We start from the raw sequence: 19,041 nt of genomic DNA, 5'->3' as shown, positions 1-19,041 counted from the left end.
TCAGGGCAATGCTGCCCACCTATAAAAGGAGGGGGGGGGGGGGGGGGGTCCCCTTTGTTCTGGCAAACCCGCGATGATCCTGACAAATGACATTCTGGCATCAATTAGTACAAACGTTGCATTTAGCCTATCAAGGCCATAGTTTACGCTGCCTCCGACCCGTGTCTGCCAATCAGGGCGGGATCTGGTGCAGGAGAGGCGGGCTTCTTTTTGTCCAGGAAGATGGGTCAGAATGAGGTGGGGATATGGGTAATCATTTAGCTAGCTAGCTAGGTAGCCAGACCAGGCGAAGTCAATGATCGATCATTGTTGAAGGCTCGATCCTAAAAGTTACCTCTCTGACATCAAGAATGGACATAAGTTAACAATGACGGGAGAGAAAAAGAAGAAGAAGCGGCTGAACCGCAGCATTCTTCTAGCCAAGAAAATTATTATAAAAGATGGAGGCACTGTGAGTTAAATATTTATTTATCTTCTTTAGCTGAGTAGCAGTGTGTCAGTGTGTCTTATTGTTATGCAAGGTATTTGTCGCAAGATGTTTCGTTTGCTTACTTTGGGAAATGAGTCAGTAATGCCCGTGATAAGCATCTGTTTTTAGCGGCCTGAGTGTTTACACGTCAGCTCAACGTGTTTGTCCTGTCAAACTAGCCAATGTTTGCTCGCTAGCCAGGATGTCACTGTACAGGTTGTACAGATAGAAACGAGCTAGCAGCAGAAGCTAGCGTGATCGCTAGTCAGAAACTGTATCATAGTTATGTTTTTGCCTTTTCAAATAGCTGTCGATCAAAGAAGATTGGTCTTTTTGTTAAGATACACTTTTCCGCTGGATGCTACAAGGCTATATAGTCAGACAAAATAAGTCGAACACCACCATCGCTATTGTTGACAATTTGGGTGTGTTGCTTTGCTACACTCACAAGCCTTTTTTAGCAATAACATTGTATACGAGGTTTGGGGGGACACTTCCTGAATCCCAAATCTAGTGAACTCAGAAGTTGGATAGATATGCAATTCGGTCATGAATTGAGTCTCACCATTCTGGGTTGGATTCTTGAAGCCAAAAGGTCAACGTTTGTCTCAGAGATTCTTGATCATGTTGGCTGACAATTGGCTGACAAACCCAACCGAGAGACCACTTGTGTGTTATCATAGCTAAAGCTTGGGCTGGCGAGAGATTTGTCAAGATAAGCATATGTTCCCATGTCCCTTAGTTTCATAATTGAATCATCAGATTGAGTGTAGGCATATTGCAGGTAGTGCTTTCCTTGTTTTATTGTTTGTTGATCATAGATTTTTTCTGAGCTTGAAACGTTCTATTTGTTTGTGGACTGAATTCATATCCATATGTTTTATGAGTAAGCCACATAGCCTATACCCAAATTATAAGTGGAATGTAATTAAGGGTATTCAATGAATGTGTGTGTGTGTGTGTGTGTGTGTGTGTGTGTGTGTGTGTGTGTGTGTGTGTGTGTAAATTATGCTATTTGACAGCTGTAGAATAGGGTTAATGATTCAAAAACATTTTGTTTTGCAAAACCAAGGCCATTCTTACTCTCATCACACTTTTTCACGAGTGTTGATTAGCTGGTAAGTCATTAACACCTCTCATGGTATGATTTGTGCAAGACTTATTTCACTTCGCTTCGCTTCGTGGTGATGGTTGGTTAGGAATGAAGTTGGATCTCATACCACACGCAAGGACAAACCCTAACCCTAACCCTAAATTTCAAAAATGCTTTTCGTGTTGGTGAAGACATTGCAACACCCCGTAATCCACATCATTTTTCAGTCGGCCTACTGTGCCGCTTACCCAGAATCTTTCAAATGATGACAGAGGCTTTTTGTCATAATTTCCGCAACAGGTGGTGTTCACAGATTTGCAATGGGAAAATCATCTCTTTTCATCCAAAGCAGTGTTTGCTCCCTGTGCTCTCCCAGTGATAACTTGCCACAGCAGGGCCTGCGGTCTGTGTTCCCATGGTGTTCTTGTCTGAGCCTCACTGCATGGTTAAATGACAAACCACATGAGCTGCTGTCTTCTTGAGCTGGGCCTGCCCTACTTTAAAGCCACCATACTTTTCACACCTCGCCTTCCTGCCAAGAGTCCTCAATATCCGCTCTCACACCCATCACTCCATTCACTCACACAACAGAAAGGATCTTATCGACCCATTCGGAATGAACAGTGTTTCTCTGTCAGGGAAAATGTTCGGGGTTTTTTTTGTGTGTGTCCGAGAACGTCTTGTTCTCGGACACACCGATTCAATCCGATTCACATTCCGCAGATGTTGTATTGTAGAGTAGTAGGTCTGTGTCTTCGGTTTAAGCAGGTTATGAATGATAAGAGCGGTCTAATGCTTGGCCTACCTTATCTGTTCCTTTGTTCATTGTCTAGAGAGGTTACAACAGCGGTGACACACATTAAAGGGTATAAAATCTCTCTAAAATAGACGCCAGTTTACGATCTGCTGTTTGCTTGGGATCATAAGCAGGCCCTTTACTTGTGTAGTGACTTGAGTGTGATGTTTACTGCCTCTCAGCTAACAGTTCTCTCTCCCCCCCCCCCCCCCCCCACCCCCCTCTCGCCCTCCAGCCTCAGGGGATCGGCGAGCCCAGTGTCTACCATGCTGTGGTGGTCATCTTCCTGGAGTTCTTCGCCTGGGGGCTGCTCACCACTCCGATGCTCACGGTAAACCACACTGCTGCTACCCGCTGCCCATCCGTTCATGCCCCTCCACTACTTGACAGACAGACACACACACTCTCTATGTTAAGGAGTCTCTTACACGACTGTTTATAATGCATTCACCCCCCCCCCCCCCGCCCACCCCTTGGTAATTCTTTCATAAGGCCAGCCAGGGAGTGACATTTCCCCATTGCCTGGGATGAGGCGGCCCCACAAACATCTATGAATAATTGAATCCTAATCAAATGGCGAGGAGGGCTGGATGACGCACTCTGTTTTGTGGATGAGAGACCCTGTGTCGGCAGACTCTTTGCTGACGCTAATGGACTGAGAAATATGAAAAGGGACATCAAACATTGTATTGTTTTGTGCACCATCACTTTGTTGAGAGAGAGAGAGAGAGAGAGAGAGAGATATGTTAATAGACCAGTGTGTGGATGTTGGCTAGACACAATCAGGTGACCCCAGTCAATGGAAAGGTTTACTAAAGGTTACTAAGGCCTGTCATTTCAACATCCAGTAGCCAGTGAATCGTCGAGTCTGCGTCGTTTAACTTAAGTCCACGGGATTCTATGTTCTTGCACATATGTTACTTTCGCAAGACTTTCTGTATTTTTTTTCCCTCAAACTAATTCTAAACAAAAATCTGCCCCCCACGTGGTGCGTTCAATGTAGAACGTGTGTCTGTGTGTGTGAGAGAAGGTTTCGTGGTGTCCTTTGTGGGTTTGCTGCCCTTTATCTCCCTGGGCGGAGGCATGGATTTGCATTTTGGGCCAATCAGAGGGAGCTGGCGCTTCACTGCTCCTGCCGAGGCCCCCACTTCATTAGTAACTAGCAGCAGCCTTCACTGCCTCGCTCAGGCTCAGCCACTGTATTCTATTCAGAGTCTGTGTCGTCAGGAGAGCTCGTCTCTGGGGGACATGGAGGCTACTGACTGCTAGCCCAGCGTCCTCCTGAGCAATAATCAGGTGTTGTTTTTTTGTTCTCTCTCTGGTCACGGTTGGTTTGTTTTAATTTCAGCAGAGGGTCATGTTCCCGCCGGTGTCGATGACACCTCCACTCTGCTCTTAATACGCAGTGTTGCCTAACTACTGTTCCCCAATGTGGTTTGAACTTTGAACTGTGTTGCATTGATTCAGACCCAACATGTCTGGCCTCGGCTGAAATTGGCTGACGGGTGATCATCTGATCCGGAACGTGTTGGTTTTTAAAACGAAGACGGATCGGGATTCTAAGGCCTATCATTTCAGGGAAGGGTAGGGGATTCTAAGCCAGGCAACTTTGATATGTCTTCAGAGCAGCCTAGCCTATACAAAATGTAGGCTAGGAGTTCTGATGAAAGAAATCGGAAGTGATTAGGCTAAGTGGGGGGGGAAAAAAAACAGTTTTCCCCTGTGTTTGAAAAGATGCTTAGGAAAGGTCCGCTCAGAGTATACACTTGTGCACTTCCATAAGAACAATCTAAAAACCCAATGAGCCAAGTGAAGATGTTTGAGTGCCTGATTTTATTTTCAATTACGAGTCAAGTGTTCTAGGGTTTTTTTAATGCACATACTCATCATTCAGGAGTACAGTCAATGCTCTCCATTAAGCACTCTCAGTAAAGTTGACTAATTGTCACTCGAGAAGGTCAGCAGATGCAGTATAACTGGTTCATTGTTACCCAACACTGTCGGAGAGGGCGGAGCAGGAACAGACAGAGAGAAAGAGAGAGTATAGGGAAGTGCAAGGGGATGGTTATGGTACACATTGGTGCCACTGGCTTTAACGTTGAGACCTGCTCCTAATTGTGATTTATGGGATTACTTTCCCACTGCGACAAGGTGTGTGTGTGTGTGTGTGTGTGTGTGTGTGTGTGTGTGTGTGTGTGTGTGTGTGTGTGTGTGTGTGTGTGTGTGTGTGTGTGTGTGTGTGTGTGTGTGTGTGTGTGTGTGTGTGTGTTAGTTCGCTTGCAGACAGATGTCAGGTGAATGGATAACACAATGATGAACTTGGTGGAACCATCACTCATACAACCTCAAAATCCAATAATTCAACCCCACCCGAGAACCCTGCATGGAGACACACTGCCCCTCTCCATCAGTCTGGGTGGTGTCCTCAGTTGATAATACACTAGCCTATGTAGCCCCAAACTCATTCCATCATTCCATCTTCCATCATTCCATCATTCCAAGCTCCCGGTAGCAGGCGTGTCTTCATTCCTCTGGAGCTACCGTAACCTAGGGCCTGCTTGTTCTCCTAATGTCCCTGACTGCCAGAGGATCAGGTGCTGAGAAGGGTTTGTGTACAGAGGTGCTTACTCCTGGGCTAGCTCTGGTTTGGTTAACATTGAAATGTAAGCCGGCTGCTGTAGGTCATTGTTCAGGCGTGTTAGACTGTGAGGAAGGACACGCCGGTTCATGATGCTTTATCTGTGTTTGCTTTCCCAGGTCTTACACGAAACATTCCCTCAACACACATTCCTGATGAATGGGCTTATTCATGGTGTCAAGGTAAGATAAAGCAATACACACACACTCACACAACTTAAAAAAAAAAAGTGTGTAATGTTAGTGTAACACCACATTGTCCTCTCTCTCACACACACACACACACACACACCCAGTGGATTAGATAAGGGACTCTCACTGGCGCCAAGTGTTTAATTATTTGCTGTGTGAGGCCAGCAGTAGCTTCTGCAGTGCGTGTGACATTCCCTACTTTACGTTACGTTTTAATCACATGGTTAGTTACACATTCACCCGATTCTCAGCTCGGCGACCTCTCACTCTCTCTCTCTCTCTCTCCCCGCCCCTCCCCTCCCCTCCCCCCTCCCTCAGGGTCTGCTATCCTTCCTGAGTGCCCCCCTGATCGGAGCTTTGTCAGATGTATGGGGGCGTAAGTCATTCCTGCTGCTAACAGTCTTCTTCACCTGCGCCCCCATCCCTCTGATGAAGATCAGCCCATGGTGAGCAAGCCTGCAATATTGTGGCTACCGGACGGGAAGCCATCTAGATGGATAATATACTAGATGGCTACCAGACGGTTGCAGCCAGGCTAAGCCTACTTTTGAGCTCTCAGCGGATCCTAAAAGTGCTAAGAGTGTAGGCTTAATCTGTACCTCTGTTGACACACAGTAAAGTGGATCTCGCAGTAGAGCTGAGCTGTGGCTTTAGAATTCTATTTCAGCTGACACGCCTCCCTCCTCCCCTCCCCTCCCCTCCCCTCCCCTCCCCACTCCTCTCCTCCTCCTCCTCCTCCTCCTCCCCTTGTCCTCCTCCCCTCTCCTTTCTCCTCAGGTGGTACTTTGCCGTCATTTCCATGTCCGGCGTCTTCGCCGTCACCTTCTCTGTGATCTTTGCGTACGTGGCTGACATCACGCAGGAGCACGAGAGGAGCACAGCCTACGGTTTAGTAAGGCCTAGAAAATCTGTTTCATGTCAATATTTCAAATGTGTGACGAAAGCACTGAGACTCCATCAGAGGCATGCTATCAGATATGAGCCGCTACTAACACCCATTGCTTTTCATGAGCACTGTGAAACATGTTGGATAAGATTTATATATATATACTTGAATAGTGCTTTAATTATCTATTACCATTGCTTGTATCATGTTAACATGTAGGCTACTGCTGTTTTCCTATTTCACTTTTTTTCTATTGTACTATTGTTACTCTGACTTTTTATGTACAGCACTTTGAGCTGCAGTCTCTGTGTGAAAATATGCTCTATAATTAAATGTATTATTTTTTTTATATATATATGTATATATATCTTATCTATTACACACACACACACAACTAAAAAAAATGTGTAATGTTAGTGTAACACCACATTGGCTTCCCCCTCTCCCCCTCCAGGTGTCGGCCACGTTTGCAGCCAGCCTGGTGACCAGCCCTGCCATCGGGGCCTACCTGTCGGTGACCTACGGGGACACCCTGGTGGTCATCCTGGCCACGGCCATCGCCCTGCTGGACATCTGCTTCATCCTGGTGGCCGTGCCAGAATCCCTGCCAGAGAAAATGAGGCCAGCTTCCTGGGGAGCCCCCATCTCCTGGGAGCAGGCCGACCCCTTTGCCGTGAGTAGAGGGCAATAGACTGTATTAAAAAAAAAAGAAGGGGAAAAAAAGTGACTCACTAGCTTTGTGACTGTCACTAGAGTTTGGCAAAAGCATACTCCGTCTTGGCACGAAGCGTTCCATGACGATTACACGCTTAATTCCCTGTGAACATTCAAAATCTCAGAGTTTGCATATCTATGCCTCTGGCTGTAACCGTGTAACTGTTACTGTAGTAGTTCTGGGTATGTTGTTTTGAGTTCTCGGTCTCTCTTGTCTCCCCAGTCTCTGCGTAAAGTGGGCCAGGACTCCACGGTGCTGCTCATCTGTATCACGGTGTTCCTATCGTACCTCCCAGAGGCAGGACAGTACTCCAGCTTCTTCCTCTATCTCAGACAGGTACGACTACACCCAGCCTCAGCATACAGCTTCATGTTAAGCTGCTGCTGCTGCTGCTTATTGGAGTGCATTTGTCCCTTGTTTCTTAGCTATAATTTATGCCATTTAGCTGACACTTTTATCCAAAGGGACTTACATTGCAGTGAGTGCATACATTTTTCAGTATATATGGCCCCAGCCTAAACAAGACGTTGTTGTTGTTGTTGTCGTCATAGTGGTTCCGAATTGGTATCCGATACAGCAAGTTGTGACCATAAATAATCTGGGAAGAAGCACTTACCGGAAAGCACACAGGCTTGAAGGGCTATAGTGCCGTAACTATGGGAACGATTTTGCCAAAACAGCAGTAGTTTGTTACCCACACTATTGCATGACATCAGCAGGTTTTATTGAATAGATTATGTTGGTCTGTTTAAGTGGAGCACATGCAGTGGTGCATCAGCAAGAATCTGAAACTAGTAGTGTTATTTACCAAAATAATGTTAATGTGTTTTGTATTGTATGTCGTGTTGCCTCTCTCTCTGTCTCTCTCTCTCTCTCTCTCTCTCCCCATGGGGGTAATGAAGATTGACTTGGTGTGACCCATGTATCAGTAGATTCAGTGACGGTGGTTAGGAGACAGTAGTCTACAGTCATGACTGTGGTCTCCTCCTTGTTCAGGCTCCCCAGGCTGTTGTTTTTTTGGTACACAACGCTGTGCTGTGTCCTACGGTAGCAGACTTGTCAGGCCAGTCTGACTCACAGCCTTGGGGCGGGGGCGGGGGGGTGTTCTCAACTGCCGTTCGATGCTAACTCTTGGAACGGGGAGATAGCACTTCCCACCACACCTACCGAAGTTCCAGCTCCTTTGTCCTGGTTTCCTCTCTTTTTGCAGAAGTAGTTTATCACGATCATACACTCACCGAGCACTTTAGGAACATTATACTAATACTTGGTAGGGCCTCCCTTTGCTCTCAAAACAGCCTCAATTCTTCGTGCCATTGATTCCACAAGATGTTGCAAACATACCTTTGAGATTCTGGTCCATGATAACAAAATTCCTGCAGATTTCTAAGGTGCACTTTCAAACTGTGAATCTCTCGTTCTACCACATCCCAAAGGTATTCTATTGGATTCAGATCCGGTGACTGGGAAAGCCACTGAAGAACACTGAACTCATTGTCATGTTTATGAAACCAATTTGAGACTTTTGCTTTGTGACATGGTGCTTTATCATGCTGGAAGTAGCTATTAGAAGATGGGTAAATTGTGGCCATGAAGGGATGCACATGATCAGCAACAATACTCAAATAGGCTGTGGCAATCATTGTCATGATTTACTCTACGGTTTGTCACAGCAGCTGTTCCCCGTGTGTCTGTGTTGAACAAGATAATGGAACCAGGTTTGAACCTGGATCCGCATGAGGAAAAACGGAGAAGCCTTTTTACGTTAGTCAAGGATTCGGTTGCAAATGTGATGATAACAAAATGCCACAGTCCCTCAAACGCATTCCTTACGGTTGTAAGGAGGTGGATGAAATATGTGGCTCAATATCCTCGAGAGATGTCTGAACTCTCCCTCTGGGTGTGTTGTGGCCATGCCAGAACGGCCTCGTCCCGAGGTTAACTTCTTGCGTATTTTCACCTGAAGGTCATACGGTTTTCGTCTGAAACGGTGGCTGCCTTCATCGCTGTGGTGGGGATCCTCTCCATCGTGGCTCAGGTATGAGATACTGACCTTCTTTACATTTACCTGTTAACACATCTCAGGGGGGGGGGCTGGTGGAGGGAGAAATCGGAGGACGGGCTCATTTGTAAAGAATGGAATTAGGAATGGCAACAAAATGGTCCGAGGCGCTTCTAGCCACGTGTTTTCATGTGTTGGATGCCGTTCCTCATTGCATTACAATGAGCCCGTCCTCTACTGCTACCACTGGTTCACCTATGGTTACAGTCATAGACAATAATGAGGGCCCTGAGTTTTTCCTGGTGTAGTTGCACGGTTACTCTGTGCCCTAGCTATGATATAGATTGTGACAGTCATCATACTTGACTTTTTATATATATATATATATATATATATATATATATAGTTAAGTAAGTTGGTTAGTTAATTGACGTATATGTTATACTTAGAATACATAGTTGACATATATGTTATACTTAAGAATATACAAACAATGTACAGAGAAATTTGTTTTTAATAAAAGGTTTAGAGTCCTCGTATTTTCATTGCCTGTCCCTCCTGTGTGTCCTCCATCAGACGGTGGTTCTGGGGATCCTGATGCGCTCCATAGGGAATAAGAACACTATCCTACTGGGCCTGGGCTTCCAGATCCTGCAGCTGGCCTGGTACGGCTTCGGATCTCAACCCTGGTTAGTGGCACTCAGAGCTCACTCCCCCACCGCGCTGCTCAAATGTACGATGCAGGCTCCCGCGTCACCGTTTGGTTATAAGCCGAGCGCCCTTTCTGTTTTCCCCCCCTGCAGTGCTTTTGTAGCCTGTCTGTGAGAGCCCGAACCAGCCCCGCGTTAGAGCACTGCCCTGTCAGGCCACTAGAGGGCAGCAAAGCATCAGCTGACTGTATTCCATGTCTCAACGATGGCGCTATTGAATAGGTCACATTATGAGGGTTGTTTCACATGAAGTCAGCTGAGGATAGTTTACGTTCTCCTCCTGGGTTTAACAGCAATCTCATGTTAGTTGTTTTGGCCCTGGGGAAAGTAGCTCTGACTTGGTGATCTCTGTGTTTATCCTGGACCAGCACATTGTCTTATTGCTGTTATTCTTGGCTCCGGTCGGCGCAGTGCGAGCGAAGTTGAACCGAGGCCAAATTGATGTTGTCTTTGGGATATTGTGGTCAAGAGGATTTCCGTGATCACCGTATAAACTTTCAGTTTTGTATTCTGCTGCTTCCTCTTTCCTCAGTCATATTTACATACACTATGATATAACCACTGCACGACCAGAGTATACTGAATGGAATGTTTCCGTTGTTGATGTGGCCAATGGGCCCGAGCAAAGGGTCAGGAACCGTAGTTCTGTGTTCTAATGAAGTGTGTGTGTGTGTGTGTATGTGTCTGTGTTTTGACGTGGTGTGTGTTCTCTCTCTCTCTCTCTCTCTCTCTGTCTGTCTGTCTGTCTCTGTCTCTGTCTCTGTCTGTGTGGTCAGGATGATGTGGGCAGCTGGAGCGGTAGCGGCCATGTCCAGCATCACCTTCCCCGCCATCAGCGCCATCGTGTCCCGCAACGCCGACCCTGACCAACAGGGTGAGCTGAGCGTCAAACACACTCGGGTCACACAGCGACGACAACCGAAACCTGTACCGTAATACACGAACCAGAACAACCGCATTCGCCTGAATGTAAAGAGTAACCTCATGTACTTGTTGATGTAACGCATGGCTATCAGAGCATTCAGCCTGACGTGTGTGTGTGTGTGTGTGTGTGTGTGTGTGTGTGTGTGTGTGTGTGTGTGTGTGTGTGTGTGTGTGTGTAGGCGTGGTCCAAGGGATGATCACGGGGATCCGGGGCCTGTGTAATGGCTTGGGCCCGGCCCTCTACGGCTTCGTCTTCTACCTGTTCCACGTGGAGCTGGACGATCTGGACGCCGTGGACAACCCCGACAAAGGGGCCAAAGCCAACATGGCCAACCCCACTGACGAGGTGAGCACAGGGAAGAATCTAGACTTTCTAAGCGCTTGTGTAGTTCTGCTAGAGGAATGGAGAGATGTAAGCAGCATGGTGACCAATTCCACCTTGCCAGCAGACTTAATTATTTCAGTAGTAATCCTCTTTTAGGTGTACATAATGTGTCTTCAATCGTTCATTTCCAGCCACCATTTGAGGTTGTTGAACGAAGGAACACTTTGCGATACAAACCACCTTAAGACCGCCGCACGCCCTGATCACCTCTGGTTTCTTCCCCCCCCCTTTCAGAGTTCCATCATCCCAGGGCCTCCGTTCCTGTTCGGAGCGTGCTCGGTGCTGCTCTCCCTCCTGGTGGCTCTGTTCATCCCGGAGCACAGCGGACCGGGCGTGAGGCCCGGCGGGTACAAGAAGCACAGCAACGGAGCCCAGAGCCACTCCCACAGCCCCCAGGGCAGCGGGGCCGAGGGCAAGGAGCCTCTGCTGGATGACAGCAGTGTATAACCTCAGCCTGAGGGGGGACACACACTCCACCTGCCCCTCTCATGGACCGTTACGCACACTCACACACACATAAACACTCGCACACACACACACAGACACACCGCGTGGCCTCTTCTGAGTCCCGGGAACATGTGTGTGTGTGTGTCCACAGCACAAAGTGGGCCGTCCTCTTGTCTGAACACCCCATAGGGTAGTTTTGAGGACTTTCTGTCAGCCCTAAGAGAGGGAACGTGAGAAAAAGGGAGGAGAGAAGGAGAGGGAGAGGCTGGGAACTGCCGTGGAGAGCTGTGTGTGGAGTGGATTATCTCAGCTGGCCTCGGCCCTCCGCCCTGTGAGGAGAGGATGTGGAGGCTTGCCCTGCGAAAACGCACGCAAGCAGACCCACACACACGTGATTTTTGGTTCGGGTGAATCTTAATTGTTACTAAGCCCTGTGTGATTCTTCTTTCCCCTCCTGTGGCCCCGTTCAGTGACAACAGCCACGTCCTTTGCCCCTAAAGAAAGAGAACACACCGGTGACAGCGACAGGTTGAGCTCTTCTCTAACGACCAATTCACAAGCTAACTTCTGTCGTGGCGCTTTGTGTTGTGACTGAACTTTTGTCTTAATGTCCAAGAGGGTAGGGAGAGCATGTCTTCCTCTGTGGTGTATAGTTGGGGGGAAAAGAGCTGCTGTATACAAGAGGAGAGATGAGTCTTCAGGTCAGTCTTGGAGAGGCACTAGTACCGTCCCTAGTGAGAGAGGACAGGACAGAATTAAACATAGGACATTTTTACGGAGTGACTACACAACCGTCTACTTGAAAGAAACATTTGGGAGACGCCAACTTTCATTGAATATATCACACTTGCCAGAGAGAAGTGTGTCGAGAGACCACTTTATTAGTCATAACAGTTTCCAATCCGATGTTTACCTGCCGTTTTGATTTAGCTAACTTTTACAGTTTTGGTTGTATATTTTCCTGTGTTCACACACTTTAAGGCTAGTTGTGCTTTATTAAAGATAAATGTTGCCTTGAAGTGACTTCATATTAATATTACGTAACCTGTATGAAGACCATGGTCTGAGAAGGCTGTAATGGTTGCTATTGCTCCCATCGGAGCATCCGTACATTTAATTCTTGCTTTTCTTCTCCCTTGACTACTTCTTCTATGTACAATTGGGCACAACTTTAGTTCAAAACAAAGGCTGGCAGGACTGGAGCTAGTTTCATTCAACATGCCTACAGAACGCTTTCATCTGTATTTTTGGTATCAATGTGAGCACTGAAATGGATTAGAAAAACATCTTTTGGATAATATCATTAGGTTCAGTAAGATGAAATCACTTGTGCTGCTGCAGTAGGAAATTTCAAGGTTAAATGTGATGTGTTATCATAGAAAAAGGCTACAAATGTGGTATTTGGATTTAGACTGTAAACAATTTAACGAAGATTTATGATGTTTTAGCTCCCATGTACTGTAAATTGTAAGTGGGTGCTTGGCATTTCTCCAACGCTGTCTCTGTCGTTGATTGCAAATACATTTTAGAAACTGTATTTCCAGTAAATCTTTGCCGTTGTACTTTTGAACGATTTATCTTTTTGTAAATGAGCCTCAAGTGCATTGAAATAACCAAATCACAACCTGAACTGAATAACAGTTGGTTTCAAACTGTACAACATTTATCTGAATTTCAACTTACTTTGAGTTTTGTTTTTGTGCCATATTTTTTATGTATGACTGTTTTGATTTTGTCTGTGACTGCTTTTACTGTTTCGTTGTTCTGTATGTGTTTCATTTGTCTTAATTTGTGGCTGAATTCAAGTGCTATTTATGATAGCTTTTAACACTTGAACCAATCTTTTTAGGTATTCTTTCAGCATTGTGGCTAGTTTGGGGATTTATTGAATGTTAAGCATTTTATTGTCCTCCGTCTTGATCTCTGGTTTAAAAACACATTCCTCAGTGGTTAACTCAAATTAATAAGCTGTTCATTTTTTATTTATTTTTTTCCTTTTACAGAACTTCATCAATTGATAGATGTCTTCATCGAATGTTCTAAGCCAAGCTGTACATGTCAATATACCCACTTAAGATTCTGTTTATCATTTCTGAGGAAAGGTTAGCAGACTTGAGGCCATTCACATTAGCTTCTGTTCGAAATGTTTGTAATAAAATATCGGACCAACCTAAGGAAAAATCAATTATTAAGAACCCAACATTAATTCATATGATTCTGCACCAGCCCCAGATGCACACATATATACAGTACACAAGCAGATGTCTCCTTATGAGAGCAAATGTACAAAAATACCTGTATGTACCGTAATTGTGTATATATATGTATTGTGTATGTTTAAGGAGATGGCAACTTATACAGTACGTCTATTAAATGGTGCAACTACATTTTTCAACTTCTCTTGCTAGCCACTTCTGTTTATTAGTGCAGTGTGGTCTGTGGCCTGAGCCCCCCTCCTCTGTGTGCCTCAAATTAGCCAAGAAACGAAAACGGCAACATGAGTCAAATGGTGGATATAATGTAAATATGGGAAACTAATGACAAACTATTTATTAAAGGTTTATTGTACATTGCGCTGTGTGAGTTTGTTTCGTGTGTGTGTGTGTGTGTGTGTCATGTGTGACTTCAGGAATAGTGACGCACAAGCACAATAGGGATGAATGTCTTCCATAGAGCCACAAGGTGGCAGCAGTGAGCTAGAGGTAAACTTGCATACGCACTTGCATCCAGTCTCAGGTGCTGAATAACAGTTGCTTCCGAGTGCAATCATGTTATTGTTTTTACCCAATCTTAATTAATCTTCAATCTTTTGGTTTGACACCAGAGCTACTTACTGAAGCGCCATGCTTACTGTTTTAAAAAAAAAAAAATACTGATCAATTAGTGAAACTCCCATAAGATTCTTGAGGCTGAATAGCCTTCATAACAGAGGATCTGAAGGTAGAGCACATCTGAGCACCTGAAACGACTACGTCTGTAAATTGACAGTAATCCTCATCTGTCTGATTCTTCTATTAAGACTTCCCCTAAATTTAGAGGATAATCACTCCCTCTTATGTGGTCTGGTTTCCTCGTTATTAGAATGGTGTATATCATTATGGAATGTGATGATGTCTTGGAAAGTCCTAACTAGAGCAGCAGGTGTTGTGTGGTCTTAACTCAGGATGCAAGAGATACTAATAAGAGTCTTAGCCTTAATCCTCTGTCATTGTCTCATAATGAAGCCAACAATGGTCTAGGCCTGCCATATGGGTTTGGGAATGATGGGCTCATCAGCACAATGGCCACTATAATTTCTCATGAGATAATCATTTTACACTGTGCCAAGGTATTCAGCCCCCGGCTAGTCATCTTTTAGCACCCTGGTGTCCGTCTTTTAGTCCCTGGGTATCCATCCTTCAGTTCCTTGATCCATCGTTGAGTGGATAGAAGTGAGTGAATATCTTGGCTTATTGTGCTGGCACTGTGCCACTCAGAAAAGCTCTTTCAAAAGACAAAGTAGTCAAGGAACAAAGTGATCTCTTTCATCATATACATTTCTATCTTCACACAGAAAATGATTCATTTTTGTGGTGGGGAAAAGTTTAAGATGACTGAAGTTTATGTTTAGGCGTGGGATCATAGGGGTAAGATGTTAGTATATTTCATGATTGTATTGCTGATCATATCACTAGATCATTTCTGACTTTATGAAAACATTTATGTTCGATTGATGTTCTCGAGCCTCGAGTTTGTCGGCTGATATACAGTGTGTTCTGTATTGATAGTAATTGATGTACAGTGTGTATCACCAACAGGCAATCACATGCACAAACAAAATAGTCATTGTATTACCTAACTAATTCTAGGGTTTATACAGTAAGCTGTGTCCTTCTGATACTAAATATTGTTCCCCTGTTGCGACATGTTGCAACTCGATTGTCATAAACCGACCGACAGATCATACCTGCTGTGGCTCATTCCTGCACCTGAGATTCGTAAGGTCACTAAAGCCTGTCAAACGGTTCTGACAGTCTTCTGGCAAGGCGGGTGAGCGTAAGCATGTTTTGACAAGACCAACTTACTTAGCACTTTATAAACTAAGTACTGCTCAGTCCAGAGCCGAGGTGCGAATGAAATGAGTGGAACAGCTAGAATTTCTATGTTTATTTGTCCATGACAGTTTGGGGATGAAGAGATCCATGCGGCTCAGGAGACCCAGTGAAATGTATTGTGATGCACAGACGCTGTCATTGCACATTTACCTTTTCACCACAGATTAGGTGCATGAGACTGGAAGAATGCTTACATGCTTCAAAAACATTTCTCCTGGAGCTGGCGACTCTCCACACACACACACACACACACACACACTAAAAGCATCCAAAAAAACCTTAGACCTTTACTGCATTAAGAACTGCAGTTACTGTACACACACACACACACACACACACACGCACGCACACACACACACACAAACATACTCCACAGTACTGTAGCAGCACAACAGTGTAGTAAATGAGCTTGTCCATGAACCTCACAGAGCCATAACATCCATCAGTTGGCTCAAAACTGAAAATATTGTTCTTGGCATAGACTGGAAATGGCAGCAGGAAGGGATCTTTCTTTAGAATGAGACACCTAAGGCCCACAGACGCTCCGGGGAGGGGAAGCCAGTGGAGTGGAAGACGTCACATTCTGTCTGTACACACGGCATCACCTCTTCCTAATGTCTTCTACCTCCAACCACAGTGGCGCCCTGGAAGAGCCCTGGGATGAATCACACGGTGAACTCCATTGTTTTTCCTGTCAAGCAGCGCGTGTGAAAGGGTATTTTCACTAGCCCGTCCCTGTCAAGTCTCCTTTCCCATGTTCTATATGTAGATTCCGTGTCCTTTTTTTCCAGGCATCCACTGACATGGGGTTGACCATTAACCTGGGGATGGGTGTGTGCCCTGCCTGTTTGGCAAAAGCAGCACATACCTCTGGGACACAGAGTGAGTCAGGCCCTTGCATAGTTGTTATCAGTGTGAACCCTGACCCTGTTGTTTTAGTTGTTCTTGTGATGTTCAAACAGGGTGCTACTGTACCTACATAACCTATAGGATAAGGACAGGTTAAGGGCAATTGATGTGACTCTGAATACTGTGTCAAACCTTTTTTTTTGTAGCATGAGGGATTGAAGTATAAGGGTATTCACATTCCTTCCCCTGTAATTCCTGTTTTGATGTTGTTATGCAAGTAGATGTAATAAACAGATCAGGTAATCATAACCCTGAACAGACGTCAGCCACATCGACATAATGAATTTAGGAATCCAGCCCAGATTTGCTCACAGTAGGTCTTTAAACTGAGATGACAACCAGAGTGTTTGTTCTCTGGTTCCTCTCTTGCTGCTTGGCCAACTCACTCAGTCGTGAACCATCCCTGGCCAGGACCGGACTAGTCTGCGGCCATGTCGTGCATGGTGTAATGGGATTGCAGAGAAACCCCTGAGAGTGGCCGCTCTGTAACCTACCCCCCCCCCCCCCCCCCCCCGGGAGGCCCCTGGAACCGGATCAGGGCCAGGAGGGATTAGGAGTCAGAGCTCAGTCAACAGACCCCTGACTCCACGGCAACAAGGCAACACTGTCAGCATTTACATCATGTGTTTATGTGTCATTTGTTTTCCTTCATTTAACATCAATACCGTATCAATACTGCTGAGCCACACTTAATGACCCTAATCTGTGGTTGTTGTTGTTGTTGTCCAAAAGAGCTACATAAATTGCTAAACTGTAGCCGTCTGACTGAGAGGGATATTTGTTTTGTTGACCGCATGCTGATTTTCATCAGAAAGTAGGAAAGAGCGAATGGTTCTGTTGAAAAAAGGAAATGAGAAAGCTACATATCACTAATTACATAGTAACAACACACAATTACCAATTTCTAAAAAGAAAAAAAAAACATCCTCTATAATCAAATGCATCCTCTATAATCAAATACGTGTATAAACAACAACAAAACTAATCTGTGTTGAGTAGGAGAGACAACGAATAAAAGATTTTTAAAAAGTAGAACATGATTCAATACCTTAACAATTTCACCCATCCATGCCCCTATTCACCCATTCACATGTGTCATAATCTTATTATGGCATCTAACAACTACAGACAACACAATTATGCACAGCTTCCTCTAATACCAGATGTTCCCATTGTGAAATCCGCTCATTGGCTTAACACAGCCAGTCACCTCTCTCTCCCTCTGCAGCCTGTGAGTGAGACTTGTTGAACAACATCATTATAAAGGCAATGACATTCACCTCTAACCCCCTCCTTTCAGATGTGTTCTATGAGGGCCCTGCTGAGATCTCTCCAAGCTCCTGTGTAGTATGTGAATTATTTAACCGATCGTACCAGGTGGTGGTGCCGGTATTGAACTGCGCACTCATTACACTATGTTTGTTATTCTAGTCACTTCTCTTGACTGCAGGATCCTACCTAGCTGCATTCTCTGTGGCGGTGGCTGTGGTGGTGGTGGTGGTTAAGCAGGTGTCTGGTGCTTTTTCCAGACATCATATCAACATGAGAAGACAGGAGGATGGCAATATCTGACAAAAACAAATGTGAAAATGTAATTGTAAAAACAACTGCCCTACATTATTGTTCAAGGGCTGCATTGTTGGAGATATTACCTCTGAGGGAACATTGAATGTTGGCAGAATTATGGATTAACAATCAGAAAATTTCAGTCAACGGCTCTTTGTAACAGGCTTAGCATCTCTGAGCTCTAAAGGGTACAGAAAGGGGGTTGTGTTCTTAAGGAATTTGGGGTGAATGTTGTGTGGTGTGTACGTAGCTTTGGAAAAAATTCCTGTAGGACAGAGTGCTATTTTAACTTCATTGATGACAGAATGGGTCTCCTTCTCACCCACTGTGGCAGTGCCCCTGCTTGGGAGAGAGAATGCAAACAGGTAGTGAGTGAGTTGTTGCTGTGGTATTGGGGATGGTATTGTCCCGTAATCCCCTGACAGAAAGATACCGGGAAGAAACATTGTGATCATATTCCAATTTTGGAATTAGTTACAAGCCTCTCACCAAACCTTTTAACACCATTACCGGTGTCATTAAGTGAACGATGGCCCCCATAGGTATCTTGAGGACGGATGCCTTTGCAGAAATTCGATACAAGAGATTCACCACAAACCCTGTCAAACAAGCATTATCTTCTGCTATAGATACTACTGCAGAGTGCTATCTGCCCAGCCAATGTAATTTCTTATAATATCTGTATCTGAGAATTTGCAGAGGAAGAGTTCTAGAATCAGAATCAGGTTCTGTCCGTGTGGAAACATTGTCTCTTTTTTTGTTTTGTTTTCCCCCTCCCACTGTCCTCGTCCCCAAACAGAGGACATTATGTGTGTCAGAGCCAGCTCCCCTCAGCACAGTAAAGCAACAACTGTAGCCAACAGGGACACAAAGCAGTGGTAGGAGGGCATGCATTCTTACAGAAAAAAAAGATGACATATATTATATGTTTTTTATAACAAATGACACCTCCTAGCATTATTACTAAAATTGGAGATGAAAGTGAATTAGGTGAATGACAGTGGTCTTGTACATAATTTGTCATTAATGTATAGCATTGACACTGGGGGATGATTTTTTTTTTTTGTGCAGTTGTTGTCCCAATAAAGGCTTTCTAAAGGCCAAGGACTTACAGAGATAACAATGATAGAGAATGTGATGCTTTGGGTAACATGACTTTGTACATGTTGAGAGACTGCCCCCTCCCCCTTCCTGACTCCGAACTGGATAAATTAGA

The 19,041-nt window shown here is 45.0% G+C and overlaps 1 protein-coding gene across 2 annotated transcripts; it reads left to right on the top strand.

Annotated features, from left to right (window-relative positions):
- Positions 1 to 252: 252 nt before the first annotated feature.
- On the top strand, positions 253 to 13,829 carry mfsd14a2 (major facilitator superfamily domain containing 14A2). 2 transcript variants are annotated; one of them, XM_083690617.1, is made up of 12 exons: positions 253 to 451; positions 2,594 to 2,689; positions 5,116 to 5,178; positions 5,506 to 5,633; positions 5,965 to 6,079; positions 6,528 to 6,746; positions 7,011 to 7,124; positions 8,755 to 8,826; positions 9,367 to 9,479; positions 10,277 to 10,374; positions 10,604 to 10,770; positions 11,044 to 13,829. In XM_083690617.1, exons 1-12 carry the CDS (start codon positions 368 to 370, stop codon positions 11,254 to 11,256), a joined length of 1,482 nt encoding a protein of 493 aa, XP_083546743.1. In that variant the 5' UTR covers positions 253 to 367; the 3' UTR covers positions 11,257 to 13,829. The 2 variants fall into 2 exon arrangements, with proteins under 2 accessions (XP_083546743.1, XP_083546744.1); XM_083690618.1 differs by lacking the exons at positions 253 to 451; positions 2,594 to 2,689; positions 5,116 to 5,178 and having other exon boundaries at positions 5,510 to 5,563.
- Positions 13,830 to 19,041: the final 5,212 nt, after the last annotated feature.

This window comes from Argentina silus (assembly GCF_951799395.1).
Source record: "Argentina silus genome assembly, chromosome: 18".
Lineage (NCBI taxonomy): Eukaryota > Metazoa > Chordata > Actinopteri > Argentiniformes > Argentinidae > Argentina > Argentina silus.
The sequence above is the reverse complement of the archived record's forward strand: the minus strand, read 5'-3'. Positions and strand labels throughout refer to the sequence as shown.